General features: G+C 45.1%; 1 protein-coding gene across 1 annotated transcript in view; it reads right to left on the reverse strand.

Annotated features, from left to right (window-relative positions):
* Positions 1–17,363, reverse strand: part of cps1 (carbamoyl-phosphate synthase 1) — a 164,164-nt gene that overhangs the window by 53,205 nt on the left and 93,596 nt on the right. Inside the window, exons 17-20 of the mRNA XM_033024205.1 lie at positions 16,234–16,378; positions 14,710–14,920; positions 11,877–12,075; positions 9,442–9,618 (exon numbers count right to left, since the gene is read on the reverse strand). Coding sequence (XP_032880096.1) covers positions 9,442–9,618; positions 11,877–12,075; positions 14,710–14,920; positions 16,234–16,378 — 732 coding nt within the window. The remainder of the gene's footprint in view (positions 1–9,441; positions 9,619–11,876; positions 12,076–14,709; positions 14,921–16,233; positions 16,379–17,363) is intronic.

A 17,363-nucleotide genomic window follows, 5' to 3' on the forward strand; every position in this document is an offset into this window, starting at 1 on the left:
GACCCTAAACATCACCTATTCTTTCGCTCCATAGATGCTGCCTCACCCGCTGAGTTTCTCCAGCATTTTTGTCTACCTTCGATTTTTCCAGCATCTGCAGTTCTTTCTTAAACAACAGGAGGCTGAGCACGCAGCCTTGAGGTGCTCTCGTGCTGATGGTTATCGAAGAGGAAGTCTTGTTGCAAATTCATACAGATTGTGGTCTGCTAATGAGGATGTCAAGGATCCAGTTGCGGAGGGATGCGTAGAAACCCAGTTCTGTGAGCTTGGTAACCAGCTTGGAGAGGACAATGGTGTTAAATGCAGAGCTCCCGTCTTAAGCAGTGGAGTTACATTTGCAATTTTCCAGTCTTCTGGAATCATTCTTGACTCCCATTTCAACATCACTACTAATGCCTCCACAATCTAAACAGCTACCTTTTTCCAATCCCAATCATAGTCTCCAACCTGAAAAATAGCCTTCCACTAAATGGCTAGGTTGGATCCCATGCAATCTAATCTTCCAGACCACCCTACCATGTGGAATCGTGCCAAAGGACTTGCTAAGGAGCATATAGACAACATTACCTACTGTCGAACCTCTTCATCATCTCTACAAAAATTAAATCAAATTTGTGAGACAATTCCCTATTCCCATGCATGAAGTCATGCTGGCCATCCTCCATTATTCCTAAAACAGGTAGATCATGTCCCTTAGATACACCCCCCCAGTAATCCCGACACAGTCATTTGGCTCACCGGCCTGCAGTTCCCTGGCTTGGAAGGTGGGGAGTGGATTTGATGAATTTGTACACGCTCATGACTGGTCTGAGGTAAATCGAGGGACTGAGGTAAGAGCTTTAAAGCGTAGGGTTAAAGATGCAGCGGTATTGTGAGAAATAAAACTGCAGAGCAACACAGAACACACTGCTTGAGAATGCAATGGATTCAGATTCCACTGGGCTTTCAGAAGGGAAATAGAAAAATAATTGATGGACCATTGGGAAAAAGCATTGAAGGGTGTGACAAAGAACTAGCAAAGACTTGATCAGCCCCAGGCCTCCTTCAATGCTATAACATTTAGAGAGGTTACTTAAGTCTCCAGAAAAAGTAATAGTTCTAAAATTTAAAAAAATGGATAAGAGTCCAATGTCAGGCAAAATGCAGACCAATTTTAGAAGAGATGTGATGAATAAAGGCGTTATATTTGAGTGCGGACAATATACAGAACAAGGAGGATGAGCTTCTTGCACAGTTAGAAATTGGTAGGTACGACGTAGTGAGCATCACAGTGGAACATCCAAGGATACACATCCTATTGAAAAGACAAGCAGGTGGGTGGGGTGGCTCAGCTGGTATGGAATGAAGTTCAATCCTTAACAAGAGAAATCACTACAGCCTGTCCGTTTTTTCCCCTCTTTTTTAAATTTTAGTTTGCCTAAACTGTTTTGGGGATTCTTTAGCTTTTCTATGTGGGGGAGTGGGGTAGGGTAAGGGGGGAACCGTTCCTAGTCGCTTCGTGGCGAGGATGCGACTATTTCTCCGAGTCGCGTCCTCACCCCCCCTCCTCGCGGCCTACCAGCTGGATCGGAGCGGCCTTTCCTACCTGAGACCGGGGACCGGACCAGAGCTTCGGTAGCGGCAGCGCAGCGCTGGATTCACCGCGGAGTGGGCGATGCCTTCCGGAGCGTTGGGCCCGCTGCTCCAACATCGAGGAGCTGTGGTTCGTGGAGCTCCCAACGCGGGCGGCGCTGACCGACATCGCGGAGTCCCTGGGACCCTTTGCCGAGGGCCGCCAGCGTGAGTCTCCGCCCGGCGCGGCCTGGGGACGTCGGGAGCCGCGGACTCTGGTAGGAAGCGGCCGATTCGGAGGTCCAAGCCACTGAGGTTGGCCTCCAGTCCCAACGTCGGAGTTCTAACATCCTGGCGAGCGGGCATGAGCGGCAGGCTGCCCGTAGTGGCGACTGTGGAGGGCTCCGGAGGCCCCGACCACAGGTGAACATCGAGGAAGAGACTAACTTTGGTGCATTCTCTCACAGTGGGAAACTTTTGATTCTGCTGTGAGGGTACGTTTTATGTTGAACTCTATCGTGCTGTGTTCTTTATTTTATTGTATGGCTGTATGGTGACCACATTTCACTGTGCCAGCTGGCACATGTGACAAATAAATATATCTTGTATCTTGTATGTAGAATCCTTGAGGGTAGAGTTAAGAAACTGCAAAGGTAATAAGACCCTGATGGGTGTTATTTACAGGCCTCCAAACAGTAGCAAGGATATAGGGTTCAAACTATATCAGGAGATACAATTGGCATGTAAGAAAGGCAATGTTACAGTGGTCATGAGGGATTTCAATGTGTAGGTAGACTGAGAAAATCAGGTTGGTACTGGATTCCAAGAGAAGGAGTCTTACAGCAACTTGTGGTCGAGCCAACTAGGGAACAGGCAATTCTGAACATAATGCTGTGTAATGAACCGGATTTGATTAAGGAGCTCAAGGTGATCATAATATGATAAAATTCAACCTACAGTTTGATAAGGAGAAGACGAAAGCAGATGTGCCAGTATTACTGTTGAGTAAAGGTAACCGAGTCAGTCCTCCTACTTTGTTCATCCGTGGCCAGGGCCATGAACCCTCCATAGTCACAGCTACGGATGGCCAGATGCACAGGCCCTCTCGTCTGGATGATCAAACCTCCAAAATCGGGACGGTCAAACACACTCCGCGGCTTGGAGTCCCGAATCAGCATTTTCCTACCAGAGGCCGCAGCTTCAGGATGTTATGGGCCGCTGGTCGGCGGTTGGAGCTCTTCTCCGGTGATCCTCGGCAAGGGATCCCGGGCTCCAGAAGTCCACGCCACGCCCACGGCTAGAAGCTCCGCAGACCACATCCCCATGATGCCAAAGTCACCAGGCCAGCGATCGGAGCATTCCTTTCTGGCGATCCCCGGCAAGGGTTCGCCTGCTCCGCGATGGAAACGTCCCCACTGCTGTAGCTCTTGGGCCCGACTCCGGGAAAGGTCGCTCCAATCCATGCTGTTAGGCCGCAAGGGAGGCGACATGGAAAAAGTCGCCTCTCCGTCGAGGAAGCGACCAAAAGTGGTTCCCCCCTTTTCCCCCCCACCCACCACCCTCCATACAAGACATACCAAGAGACCAAACTAACATTTAGACACACCAAAACAAATCGAAATAACGAACACGCTGCTGGCTGGGCAGCTGACTCCCAACGCCACCACCCACCAAAAGGTATTCAAAGACAGCATAAAAGGTAAAGAGAAGGCATATAATATTGCAAAGATTAGCAGGAAACGAGAGGATTGGGAAGCTTTTAAAAACCAACAAAAAGCAACTCAAAAGGCAATTAAGGGGAGAAAAGATGAAATATGAGAGTGAGCTTGTCTAAGGAATAATTAAGGAAGAAGTTTCTGAGTACATAGAAGCACCCGAGAAATTAAGCCAGGGTCAGCATGTTTTGTTCAGGGGAGCACTTGCCTTTGGAATTCTTTGAGGAAGTAATAGCAGGTTGACAAAGGAGTCAGTGGATGTTGTTTACTTGGGTTTTCAAAATGCCTTTGATAAGGTGCCACCCGTGGGGCAGCTAAACAAGATGGGACCTATGGTATTAGAGGGAAAACACTAGCATGGATGGAAGATTGGATTACTGATAGAAGGCAAAAATTGGGATTAAAGCGAGCCTTTTCTGGTTAGTTGCCAATGACGTGGTGTTCCACGGAGTTCAGTGTAGGATCTAGCTACTTTTCATGTTATATATTGATGGTTTAGATGATGGAATTGATGGCTTTATGGCCAACTTTGCAGATGATATGGAGAAGCAGGGAGTGTAGAGGTAGCAGGGAGTCTGCAGAATGACGGACAAGTTAAGAGAGTGGCAGATGGAATACAACGTCGCAGAGTGTACAATCATGCACTTTGGTTGTAGCAATAAAGCCATAGACTATTTTCAAAATGGGATGGGGATTTAGAAACCAGAGGTACAAAGGGACTTGGGAATGCTGGTTCAGGATTCCCAAAAAGTTAATAATTGAATTGATAGTAAGGAAGGCAAAATAAATGTTTACATTCATGGAGAGGACTAGAATATAAAATCAGGAATGTAATTCAGAGTCTTTACAGGGCGCTGGTCACACCATATTTGGAGTATTGCGAGTGGTTTTGGATTCCACATCTGAGGAAGGATGTGCTGCCATTGGAGACGTATCCAAAGGATAATAATCCAAGGATGATTGGATTAATGTATGATGAGCGTTTGAAGGCTCAGGGCTTGTACTCGCTGGAGTTCAGAAGGACAAGGGGGGTCTCATTGAAACATACAAAATAATGAAAGGCCTAGATAGAGTGGGCATGGAAAGGATGTTTCCAGTAATGGGAGAGTCTACAACCATAGCCTCAGAAAAAAAGGACATACCTTTAGATTGAAGACAAGGAGGAATTTATTTAACGAGAGGTTGGTGAATCTGTGGAATTCATTGCCACAGCAGCTGTGGAGTTCAAGTCTTTGGACATTTTTAAAGCGGAGTGTGATAGGTTCTTGATTAGTAAGGGTGTCAAAGGTTACAGGGAGAAGGCAGGTGAATAGGTTTGAGGGAAAGATAGATCAGCCATGATTGAATGGCTAGCGCAAACTCAATGGTCGAATAGCCTTATTCTGCTCTCATGACCAATGAACATGAACATTTCTGAGTCGGGAATCAGATTGTCATTCAGACTCTGCAGAAAGAAAATCTCACAGTTCCTGAAAACTGAAGAGAAGTGAAACAACCACCCTGTGAAATAGAACTGGAAAAGATCAATATCTTTTGTGCTGAAAGACTGAAATACTTCCTCTTTCACTTTAACTCACTCATGGAACAACTAGTTCTAACACACAAGGCAAGGGGAACAGCCGCTCATCAGCTAATTACTGAGCTCTGCACAGACAGTCACCTTTCGCCCACTGCCCCACCATTCACAATCTGCTCCGACTTGATGTCTGTGCTAGGGCACTGCAGGCTGATGGGACCCAATCCAATAGTTTGGCAGAGGAGAAAGTTATGACAAGTACCGAAGTTAAATCAAGCAAATTCAGTTGGCAGTACACGGAGGTGCAGGATAGATATCAAAGAAGGGCTGATAATCCAAACTGCATTTATTTTAATGTAAAAACCCTAACTGGTAAGGCAGATGAGCATGGGTACGTTCTGGGATACCAGGGCTATTATGGATGTATAGTTAAAGGATGATCAGGACTGGCAGCTCAATGTTCCACATTTTAGATAGAGGTAGCAGGTCTGAAGAAGGGTCTTGACCCAAAACATCACCCATTACTTCGCTTCAGAGATGCTGCCTGTCCCGCTGAGTTACTCCAGTTTTTTGTTTCTACCTTTGATTTAAACCAGCATCTGCAGTTCATTCCTTCATAGAATACAGTGCAGAAACAGGTTCTTTGACCCACAATGTCCATGCAGAACATAAAGCCACATTAAACTAATTTCCTCTGCCTGCACATGGTTCATATCCATCCATTCCCTGCATATACAGAAGCTTATCTAAAATCCTCTTAAATGCCACTATTGTATATGCCTTCACTACCACACCAGGCAGTGTATTCCAGGAACCCACTGCCCTCTGTGTAAATAAATCTTGCCCTTCACATCTCCAATAAATTTTGCCCTACGCACCTCTAGTCTTCGACATTTCATTGAAATTTTATTGCCATACACTCAAGCATAGAAACATTGAAAATCGGTGCAGGAATAGGCCATTCGTCCCTTCGAGCCAGCACTGCCATTCAATATGATCATGGCTGTTCATCTAATATCTGTACCTCTTTCCTGTTTTTCCCCCATATCCCTTGATTCCACTAGCCCCAAGAGCTAAATGTAACTCTCTCTTGCAAAAATCCAGCGAATTGGCCTCCACTGCCTTTTGTGGCAGCGAATTCCACAGATTCACAACTCTCTGCATGAAGAAAGTTTGTCCTCATCTCAGTCCTAACTGGCCTACCCTTTATTCTTAAACTGTGATCCCCTGGTTCTGAACTCCCCCAACATCAGGAACATAATTCCTGCAGTTACAGTAAGTGAAAATCTAGTAGGCAAGCAGGATGCTTTCTCCAACCACCCCCATTTGAAGGCCACTATCTTCCACCGTTTCTACCCAGTGCTTGGTACTTACTTCCAGCAGCCACTGGTTGTCCTCCAGGATGCACCGAGCTGCAGCCTGGTCCATGCCGGTCACCTGGGCGAATTCGGCGCAGAGACTCTCAAGGCAGCGGCCCTACGCATCCGACGGCGCGGGACTCTTGCACTGAGGCTGCTCCATGGCCGGAGTGCAAGCCTCCGACGGCCCTGAGGCTGCTCCATGGCTGGAGCTGCAGCGAGCAACTCGCCAGCACGGCAAACACTCACCAGCCTGGCAAACACTCGCCAGCCCCGGCTCCCCGTCCGCATCTGTCCCCGCCGCTGCTTGTGCGTCCATCCCTCCCTCAGCCCCGGCTCTCCAACACCCGCGGCCCATGCAGTTGATATTCGTTTTTTAATTTTCGTTGATCACAGAATTTCTCACGACAGAGCGTGAGAAATTTGTGATCAGCGTGAGAGCATGAGAATTTTTTGAAATGCGTTATTCTCACGCTCAATGCGTGAGAGTTTGCAGCCCTTCAGCTGTACAAAACTTTGGTTAGGCCACATTTAGCATAGTGTGTGCAGTTCTTCAGAAATGTGGTAGCTTTGGAAAGGGTGCAAAAGGGGTTTACCAAGATGTCTGGATTAGAGTGTATTAGTTATGAGAAAAGATTGGACAAATGTGGATTGGTTTCTGTGGAACATCGAAGGGTGAAGGGGACGATACAAATTTATGAAATTATGAGATGCATTGATAGGGTAGATAGTGTTTTTCCGAGGGAGTAAATGATAAATACGAGAGGGCAACATTTCAAATGTGAGAGGGGGAAAGATTAAAGGAGATGTACCTGGTAAGTTTTGCTATTTTCACACACGCTTAGTGATAGTTGCCAGGAACACTGTAAGGGGAGATAGTTGTAGCAGATACGATAGCAATGTTTAAAAGGCATTTCCAGACATGACAGGCAGGGAATAGAGGGATATGGGCCAAATGCACGCAGATGGAATTAGTTGGACTGGCACTATAACCAGCTCAGACATGTTTGGTTGAAGGGTCTGTTCCTGTGCTGAACTATTCCATGTTCTTAATGCACAGAGTGCAACAGATCATGACTATAGAATAAAAGTTTAAGACTGTGGCTAAGCTGACATGTGCAATGGAAGGTTTCACATGGAGAGTGGCTGACCCCTGCTGTTGCCACATGGGAGAGCACGAGCAGCGTTGTATTTCTGAGAAGGAGGAACTCATGCGCATCACATGCTGAGTGAAAGAAAGACAGCTTTCCACAACAAATGTGTGATTTATGGGCCTGTCCCACTTAGGCGACTTTTTAGGCGACTGCAGGAGACTATGCAGTCGCCACATGGTCGCGCGTGGTTGCCGGGGAGTCGCTTTCATGATCGTGAGGAGTTCCCACATTCTGGGAACTAGTCGCGGCCTCATTATGGTCGCCGCTAATTTTTCAACATGTTGAAAAATTAGCGGCGACCAGAATGAAGCTGCCATGCAGAGTAGCGAGAATTCTCGTGCCATAGGTGGGTCGCGAGGAGGTCCTAGTGGGTTGCCAGGAGGTCAAAGGTTCTCGTAGGTTGTAGCCAGTGCTGATCGGTGCATTTCATTGGCTCATTGGGGAAAAAAACGGAAGCAGTAATTTTCAGAACCAGGGATAACCGACCGATAATGTTAAATGTCCGCTGAGCGTCACAGCCGTGTATCTTTGGTTTCTTAAAAGTTGTCTCCACTCCTTCTCCCCTCCCCATCTCCCCCCCTCTTTTACAGGACTTACGTGACCCTGCCCGTACAGTGTGCTTTCACCGTCTTAATTACAGCGCCAACCTTCCTGTTCATCGCGGTGTGTGTCTGTATCACATTGGCTTTGCAGTGTGTGAATTTAACTCAGACACAGCGCTCCCCCCACTTGCCCTGTCTCCTGCCTGCATAACGGGCTGGTGAAGGAAGGAAGGTGGGGGGGGGGGGGTGTGTGTGTGTGTTCCAGTCGCCCATTTCCGTTCCAGTCGCCCATTTTTAAGGGGATTGCCTGAACAATCGCCTGTGGGGAGGGGGGGGGGGGGGGGGGGTGGGGGGTGTGTGTGTGTGTGTGTGTGTGTGTGTGTGTGTGTGTGTGTGTGTGTGTGTGTGTGTGTGTGTGTGTGTGTGTGTGTGTGTGTGTGTGTGTGTGTGTGTGTGTGTGTGTGTGTGTGTGTGTGTGTGTGTGTGTGTGTGTGTGTGTTCCAGTCGCCCATCTCCGTTCCAGTCGCCCATTTTTAAGGGGATTGCCTGAAAAAGCGCCTGTGGGGGAGGCCCATAAAGTTGATACTATTAGCATCACTGTTCTTTAAAGGAATGAGGACTGTGGGAGAGTGGAAGGAGTTAGCCTGAATTCTGCATTGACCACATCACCTCCAAAACAAGTTCTTCTATCAGTGAATTACGTCTAACCTGAACATGTAAGCAGCCTCACTGAAGAGAAAAATTCTAATCATCTGTAACTGCAGCAAACTGCAACCATTTTGCACAGTTTCAAGAGTCTCAATCCAAAATGTTACCTATCTATGTCTTCCAGAGTTGCTGCCTAGGTTACTCCAGCAGATCGTGGTTTTTTCACTCAAAAGGTACTGAAAAGCCTTTGCAGTGGCAAACACACAAAAGTAATGTTTCTGTTCATTCTGTCCAGGTAGTAAGTGAATCAACAAATCATCTGTTACTTAGACTAGACTTTAGAGATACAGCGCGGAAAAAGGCCCTTCAGCCCATAGAGTCCGCGCCGACCAGCGATCACCCCATACACTAACCTACACATTTGGGACAAGATACAATTTGTTACCAAATTCAATTAACTAATAAGCATGCACATCTTTGGAGTGTACGTGGAAAACCGGAGCACCCGGTGCAGCCACTTCCTGGAATGTGATTGATGCACATGGATTTCACTGACGTTTCTGTAATCATCTAATACTCGTGCACACAGATAATCTATCAGTCTCCGATTGAAATGTTCATTGACAATTTGCTGCCACAGCTTCTTGTGGAGAGAATGTACAGATTTCCACTCTCCCCTGGAGGAAGGTATGTAGTAAGCTTGACAATGGATAGCAGGGAACACCAAGGTTAGCACCACCCATCCACCCCCAATTGGGAGAGTGCATCCAGAACCATTGACCACAGTTGCAGTTTATTTGAAGGCACCAGCTTGGCAGGTCGTTCCTATAATGTCTCAGATTTTAAAGACACTAATACATGGCTCCAGGGATCAGAACAAAGAAAACCGCAAACATCTAACTGTGTTACAATTTCCAGATGACAAGCTGTAGACATGTTTCAGTGAGAAGACATTACCTTTGCCAAGGAGTAGATACGGTTAATGGATGGAACAGAGAGATCTTTCTGCAGGTCAACATCATCAGACCAAGACTTCTTCATTGGGAGGCGGGGTACAAAACCTTCCACAGATGGATGACACATTCTGAGCGCCTTCTGGAAACTCTCTTCAAACGTGCGACCAATTGCCATCACCTGCACAATGAAAGCACATGGTTTGGAGAACATAGCTAAATTAACTCATACCAATAGTTTGTCTATCTACACAATGCCATTTAAGATTTTGAACCTACCTCTTCAACTTACCTTGTCTATACCAAACAAGTTGGCATTCTACATTTACCTGAATTTGGCCCACATTCCCCTAATCCTTTCTGCAAGATATTTAAAAGAGAGACCTCAGGGACAACTTTTTTCATTCGGAGGTTCATCCATATTAGGAAAGAGCTGCCTGAGAAAGCTACAGAAGCAGACATAATACGACTTTCAAAAGACATTTGGACAGATGTCTGGACATGGATATACATCGGTCCATATGTCTTCTGAAATACATAATTGTGTATAACTTCAATAACTTTCTCTGGCAGCTCTTTCAAGAAATGGATGAAACTCTGAGTGAAAAGGTTACCCTTGCGGTCCCTCTTCAATCTCTCAAGGCTCACCTAAAGCCTATGCTCTCTAGTTTTAGAACCCTTTGTCTTGGAAAAAGGACTGTAACCATGCACTTTATCCTTGTCACTCATGATCTTGTACGCCTCAATAGGTTCACCCCTCAGCCTCACATGCACCAAAGGGAAATGTCCCAGCCAATCCAGTGTGACCTCACCAATGACTTGTACAGCTGCATCATGATATACCAACATTTGTTTCAATATCCCACCCAATAAGAACAAGCACATTGTCCACCTGACTCTTCATCACATTGCCCACCACTCACCACTTTCAGTGAGCCATGCACCTGTACTCCCACATCTATTCTGCAACATTCTCCAGGATCTACCTGTGTATGTCCTGCCCTGGTTTGTCACTTGTCAAAAAGTCACATTCCATTTATCTTTCCTTGTGTGACCATCCCATCTAATCTGGATCCTATCCCTCACTGTCAGGGGATATGGGGAGAAAGCAGGAACGGAGTACTGATTGTGAATGATCACCCATGATCACATTGAATTGCGGTGCTGGCTCGAAGGGCCTACTCCTGCACCTATTGTCTATTGTTTGTCCCTAATATCTGCAATTAACCAAATTGTTAATATAGATAACAAACAACGGTGAACAGCACCAATCCTTGTTCTCATGTCAGCCTCCAATGCTACGGAGAAAACACTCCAAATTTGTCCAACATCTCATTATACTCTCCAATCCTAGCAACATCCTGCTGAACCTCTTCTGCGCCCTCGCTAAAGCTTCTACTTGTTCCCGTAATGTAGTAACCAGATCTGCACACAATATACCAATGTGGCCAAACCTGAGTTTTGTACAGCTGCAACATTGATTCCCTGATTTTTGTACCTCATGCCCCAACCATGAAAATCAGCATATTATTAACAATTGGCGACGTTTCAGGTCGGGGTCCTGTGCCAAAACATCGCCTTTCCATGTTCTCCAAAAATGCTGCCTGACCCACTGAGTTACACCACAACTTTATTTTTTTTGTAGACCAGCATCTGCAGTTCCTTACATCTCCCTTATAAAAATAAGCATGCTGTGAGCTTCCTTTTCAATACTATCTAGTTGCGTTGTGATTTTTAGAGAGTGGACTTGAAACCCAAGATCTCGCTCTACATTAATGCTCCAAAGGGTTTTGCCATTTACTGTACAAAATAAAATACTTTATTTTGCATACAACCTCCCAAAGTGCAAAACCCCACACTTGTCTGGATTAAACTCCATCTGCCATTTTTCTGCCCTAATTTCCTACTGATCTATTTCCCGCTGACAACCTTCTTCCCTTTCTACACCACCAATTTTTGTGCTATCTGCAAACTTACTAATCAGCCCATCTACATTTTTGTCAAAGTCTATAGGGAAAGGGAGAGAGATCCCACCACTGACCAGCGGAACACCACTGATCACAAACCCTCAGGCCATCAGGAACGCATGCAAGCATTGTGAAAGTAATGACAGGAGCACACCATCTCACACCTCCACCCAGGTCCCTCATGCCCAATCAGTAGTGGAGCCAGTGATTCCCACTAGTCTCATTAGCCACCTCAGAAACCACAGAACTAGAGTGGAAAGTGAGTCATCCTTGATCCAGAGGGACTACCTATAAAGTTCTATTCAACTGAATAATCTTCGTTATTCTTGAGCCTGTTAGTAAGAAAGGCCCTATAGCACCATAATGTAAATGTTAATTCTAACCAGAATGAACAGTTCTTCTTTTGCAAAGGTTTGTGGAACATGGACATGTAAAAACCTGCCAAGGAGTTAGTTAACGTGTAGCCTCTCACCTCCCCAACACTCTTCATGGAACTGCCAATCTCACGAGAAGCCCCGTGGAAACGGTCCAAGTCCCACCGAGGAACCTTGGTTACAATGTAGTCCAAGCTGGGCTCGAAACATGCTGTGGTCTTCCCAGAAACTGCATTCTTGATGTCCGGAAGGGGAATTCCTAGGGCCAGTTTAGCAGCCACAAAAGCCAGTGGATAACTGCAAGGAGAAACTGATCAGAGTACGTGTCTTGTGACCACAACACAGAGAAAAGGAGCTTTCATTCCCAGACACAAGGCGACAATGCACAGACACATGCACTCAAACAAAATCACATAGCCTACATAGCTCATCAATGTAGAGAAATCATTCTTATGGTTTGGTGGAAAATTTGGTTCCAACTCCATCTACGAGTCTGCAGATGACATCACTGAGGTGGGCCTAAACACAACCAACAATGAGACGGAGTACAGGAAGAAGTTAGAGATCTGGATGATGAAATTGATGGATTTGTGGCCAAGTTTGCGGATGATATGAAGATAGGTCCATTTAGTTTATTGTCACGTGTGCCGAGGTACAGTACAAAGCTTTTGTTGCGTGCTAACCAGTCAGCAGAAAGACAATACATGATTACAATCGATCCATTTACAGTGTATAGATACATGATAAGGGTATTACGTTTAGTGCAAAGTAAAGCCAGCAAAATCTGATCACGGATAGTCCGAGGGCCATTAAAGAGGTAGTTAGTAGTTCAGGTGGAGGGGCAGGTGGTGTTGAGGAACCAGGAAGTCTGCAGATGGACTTGGGCAGGTCGGGAGAGTAGATAAAGAAGTAGCAAATGGAATACAATGTAGCACAGTCTCAGGTCATGCACTTTAGTAGAAGGAATAAATAAGTATACTATTTACTTTCTGGGAGAGGATTCAGATGCAAAGGGACCTGGGATGCTGGTGCAGGATTCCCAAAAGGTTAATTTGTAGTTTGAATTGTTAGTAAGCAAGGCAATTGCAATGTTATCATTCATTTCGAGAGGACTTCTAGTCCTCTAAACTTCTAAAGCAAAGATGTAATGCCAAGGCTATATAAGGCACTGGAGGCCACATATGGAAAATTGTGAGCAGTTTTGGGCCCCAGATCACAGGAAGGATGTGCTGGCATTGAAGAAGGTCCAGAGAAGGTTGACAAGATTGATCCTGGGGATGATTGGGTAAATATATGCTGAGCGTTTAAAGGCTCTGGGCCTGTACTAGCTGGGGTTTAGAATGTTGAGGGAAGATTCATTGAAACCTACCAAATCATAAAAGGCTACACAGAGTGGATGTGGAGAGGATGTTTCTAGTAGTGAGAGACTCTAGGACCAGAAGGCACAGCATCAGAATGAAAGGACATACCTTAAAAATGGAGGTGAGGAAGAATTTATTTAGCCAGAGGGTGGTTAATCTGTGGAAATGATTGTCATAGTTGGTGCTGGAAGCTTAATCATGGGGTATTTTTAAAGTAAAGATTGATAGATTCTTGATTGGTAGGAGTGTTATAGATTACGAGGAATAGGCAGGAGAATGGGATTGAGTGGGAAAAATAGATCAGCTATGATCGAATGCCGGAATGGATTTGATGGGCTAAATGGCCTAATTTCACTCCTGTCTTATGGTTTTCTCTGGAAAGCCAGAAGTAGCAGGGAAACCTGATGGAAGTATTTTAAATTATGAACTGCAATGATAGGGTAGACAGTCAGAATTTTTTTGCCAGGGTGGAAAAATCAAATACTAGAGCTTTAAGGTGAGAGGGGCAAAGCCTAAACAAGATGTGCAGGACAAGTTTTTATGTAGATGATGATGAGTGCCTGAAACACACTGTTGGTGATGGTGGTTGAAGCAGATACATGAGTGGCATTTACAAGACATTTGGATAGGCAAAGAGATATGGAGGTAATGGTGGGATAGGGATTATCTGCAGATAAGTGACGATCTTGGCATCACATTGAGCACAGACATTGTGAGTGGAAGGGCCTGTTCTTGTGCTGTACTGTTCTATGTTCTAATTTTCTCCAGTATGGAAGAATTTCATTGTTCTGTTGCTGGTACATTTAACAACCAAACATTCTTGATCCTTGGCACCTTCCCTACAGGAAATCCTGTAGTCATTTCCTCTTTCCCATCTAGAATCTTAATTACACAATCTAGAATCTGAGAAAACAATTGTCCAAATAGGAAAGCCTCAGGATACAGAGACATAAAGTAAAGTGTCTCTTTACCAGGGTAAAGAAGCAGCACAGATTAACAAGGTTGTGAATGAAGCAAAACAAACACTATTCTGTATATCTAAAGAGAAGGAATTCATAAATTAGGAAGTACATTGAGCTTGTGTAGGATCTTGGGAAGATGACACTTGGGAGTACAGTCAACAATTCTGGTCACTGAGTGTAAAAAAAAGGTATTGCACCACAATTTTTTATTTATTCGTATTTTGGAGGGATCAGGACATCGTTGACAAGGTCATATTTTTTACTCATCCGTCAACAAGCTGGCCAATTTTTCCAAGAAAACAGCACTGCGAGGGTGAGGCAATGCCGATTTTCTCAGTTAATGGAAAATGTTGAGAAAATGATTCCACGAAGTGGCATCCGGAGCTTTGTTCCAGAAAAATAGTCACTCAATGGCACAGTTGGGAACTGCTATTGGAAGGAATAGTTTCTGAGGTTAAGAAAAAGGGCAGCTTAGGAGAAACTGGAGGACAATGAGGGGGAAAGGAAAAGTAGGACTCAAAGAGACAACACAGATGCAGACACTCTGCCATCACATGTTGGGCTCAATGACCAGCACATTCATGTCAAAGCTGCCATTCCCTCCTTACCCTGTAGCCTTGGAGGCAAGAGCCGAGCTGCGGGACAACCGGGCGTTGACCTCGATGATGCAGTACTCAAGGGATAACGGGTGCAAGGCGTACTGGATATTACACTCTCCTACAATCTCCAAATGACGCACCACCTTGATAGCAGTTTCACGCAGCATGTGGTACTCTTCATTGGATAGGGTCTGGCTTGGGGCTACGACGACAGAGTCTCCTAAAACACAAGGCACGGGAGATGGACAATGAATATCACAGAATCCAAGGAAACAACTCATGTACAGCATGTCCAAGGAATCTTTACTCATAATAGGGACACCCACTCTCACTCATTACTCATGGAAGCCACGTCCTCTCAAACCTGAGCCTGGTTCCACAGTTTATGCTTTCTTGCATAGAGATATGAAGAGAGAAGCTGGCGTTTGGATACAACTGCTCCACACAGGCATCAGTAGTAAAATTCTAGCTAACGTTGAGAAATAGAAAGCCTCTCGATTCATGAATTTGGCCCTTTATCCACTGTCTGTGAGTTGTATTAAGCCTTTTGCTGAATCTATCAGGCAGGATGCAGCATTAACAGTCCCTGATTGGAACATCCTTGGAGTGCAGGAGGCAGGTGATGTTATAGTGTATAAAAGCATGAGGGAATAGAGGGAATGAATCCACAGAGTCTTCACAGAGGAGTGAAAAGACCAAAGAAAACATGCTGCAAAGGAAAACATCAGGCAACGTCCAGAGTCTGAGTTTTACCTTCCCTCCATGAACGTGTATTCATTGACAAGACGGCAGTGGAGAGAGTCCACAGCTTCAATTACTGGGCGTGCATATCTCTGAAGATCTTTCCTGGGCTCAGCACGTTGATGCAATCACAAAGAAAGCGCATCAACATCTCTACACTCCATAGAAAATTGAGGCAAATCAGTATGTTGATGAATACTCAATTGAACTTCTACAGATGTGTGGTAGAGAACGTACTGACTGGTTGCATCATGGCCTGGTTCAATAACTCAAACCAGGAGTGAAGGAGGCTGCAGAAATTGGTAGCCATTGCCCAGTGCACACAGGCGCCAACTATGCCATGAACAAAGGGGTCTACAAGAATCAGTCCCTCAAAAAGGCAATTAATATCTTCATAGACTCACACCACTTTGATCACACTTTCATCTCCCGACCTACAATTAGGGAGAAAGTACAGGAGGCTGAGAACCATAACCTTCAGGTTCAAGAACAGCTTCCTACAAGCAACTATCAGGCTTTTGAAAACTGCACAACACGAATCACAACCCTACCTTAACAACTTTGTACTTTGTTTTGGTTGCACTAAATAGTTTGTACTGCACTGTCATGGCCTCGTTACCCAGTATTACTAATGATTAATTAATTGTATTACAGATTACTGTATATTTATTTGTATCTTATTGCATTAATGAGCCTGCAAAGCCGCAGCAAATAGCAAATTTCATTCTTCTGTTGCCAGTACATATGGCAACAGAATTAAGATCTCTTGACAAATCTCTCAGATAGGTTTACCTGTATGGATTCCCAAGGGATCAAAGTTCTCCATATTGCACACAGTTACACAGTTGTCAGCAGCATCTCGCACCACCTCATATTCCACCTCCTTCCAGCCCATCAGTGACTGCTCCACCAAGATCTGATTCGTCATTGCCAAAGCCTGGTGAAAGAAAAGCACCATTAGATGTATAGCAGAAAAACTACGCCTGGCTTTGTAACCCGAGGCAGGGATTACTAAAGCAAGGGAACTGTACCAACTTTTCTAAATCATGGTTCAGACTTCAACTGCAGTAGTGCATCAAGCTCTGACTTTTGGGGAGAGAAGATGGACCATATGTCCATAGTTCATTCATATGACATAAGATTCACTGCCAAGATAAGCATTTACGACCCATCCCCAGTTGTTCTTGAGAAGGCAATGGCTCTGGGGATCATGTTCCCATTGTCCTTCTTAGCACAGACTCTCTTATCTGTGGGTCTGGAGCGACAAATGTCAGATGTGCATAAACAGCACTTTCATAACAGGCATCAGTGAAACAGATAGGGTTTTATGACAATCAATACTTTCCGTCTCAAGATCACCATTCTTGATTCCAGCATTATTTAATTGCATGAATTTTGATGCAAGGATCTGAAGTTATTTCTGTGAAAAATAATTTGAAAGAAATAGTAGACCTACTAGAAAAAGCCAGCACAAGTTTGTGAAAGGCTAATCTCGTCTAACTATGTTCTGCTGAAATTTTAAACAATTTTTTGAAACAAATTAAGCTTACTTTATAGCTGAGCTTCACGGGCAGATCCGTGAGCCGAATCAAGTGATTTTGAGTTCGCTTGTGTGGTTGGAGCCCGACTGTGCAGTCATATGTTAACTGGACTGAGATTATATTTTCTGCAATAAATTAATTCTTGAGCCGCTATGCTGGTTATTCAGAGGACTGTATAGGGATGGATTTGCGGGCTTTTGCTGTGTTCAAGTGGTCTTTTTTCAGGTTATCTCCTCTCACATTCAGGAGACCCTGCATGCTCTGGAGGAGCTGCTGCTAGGCTGCAGGCAACACCTGCCAGATGGGAACGGGCACTTCCACTGGTTTTCTCTTTGTACCCTCCTCACACCACTCAACCGCTACAATTCGGGACTGGGTCGA

This window comes from Amblyraja radiata, chromosome 7, assembly GCF_010909765.2.
Source record: "Amblyraja radiata isolate CabotCenter1 chromosome 7, sAmbRad1.1.pri, whole genome shotgun sequence".
NCBI classification, from domain to species: Eukaryota; Metazoa; Chordata; class Chondrichthyes; order Rajiformes; family Rajidae; genus Amblyraja; species Amblyraja radiata.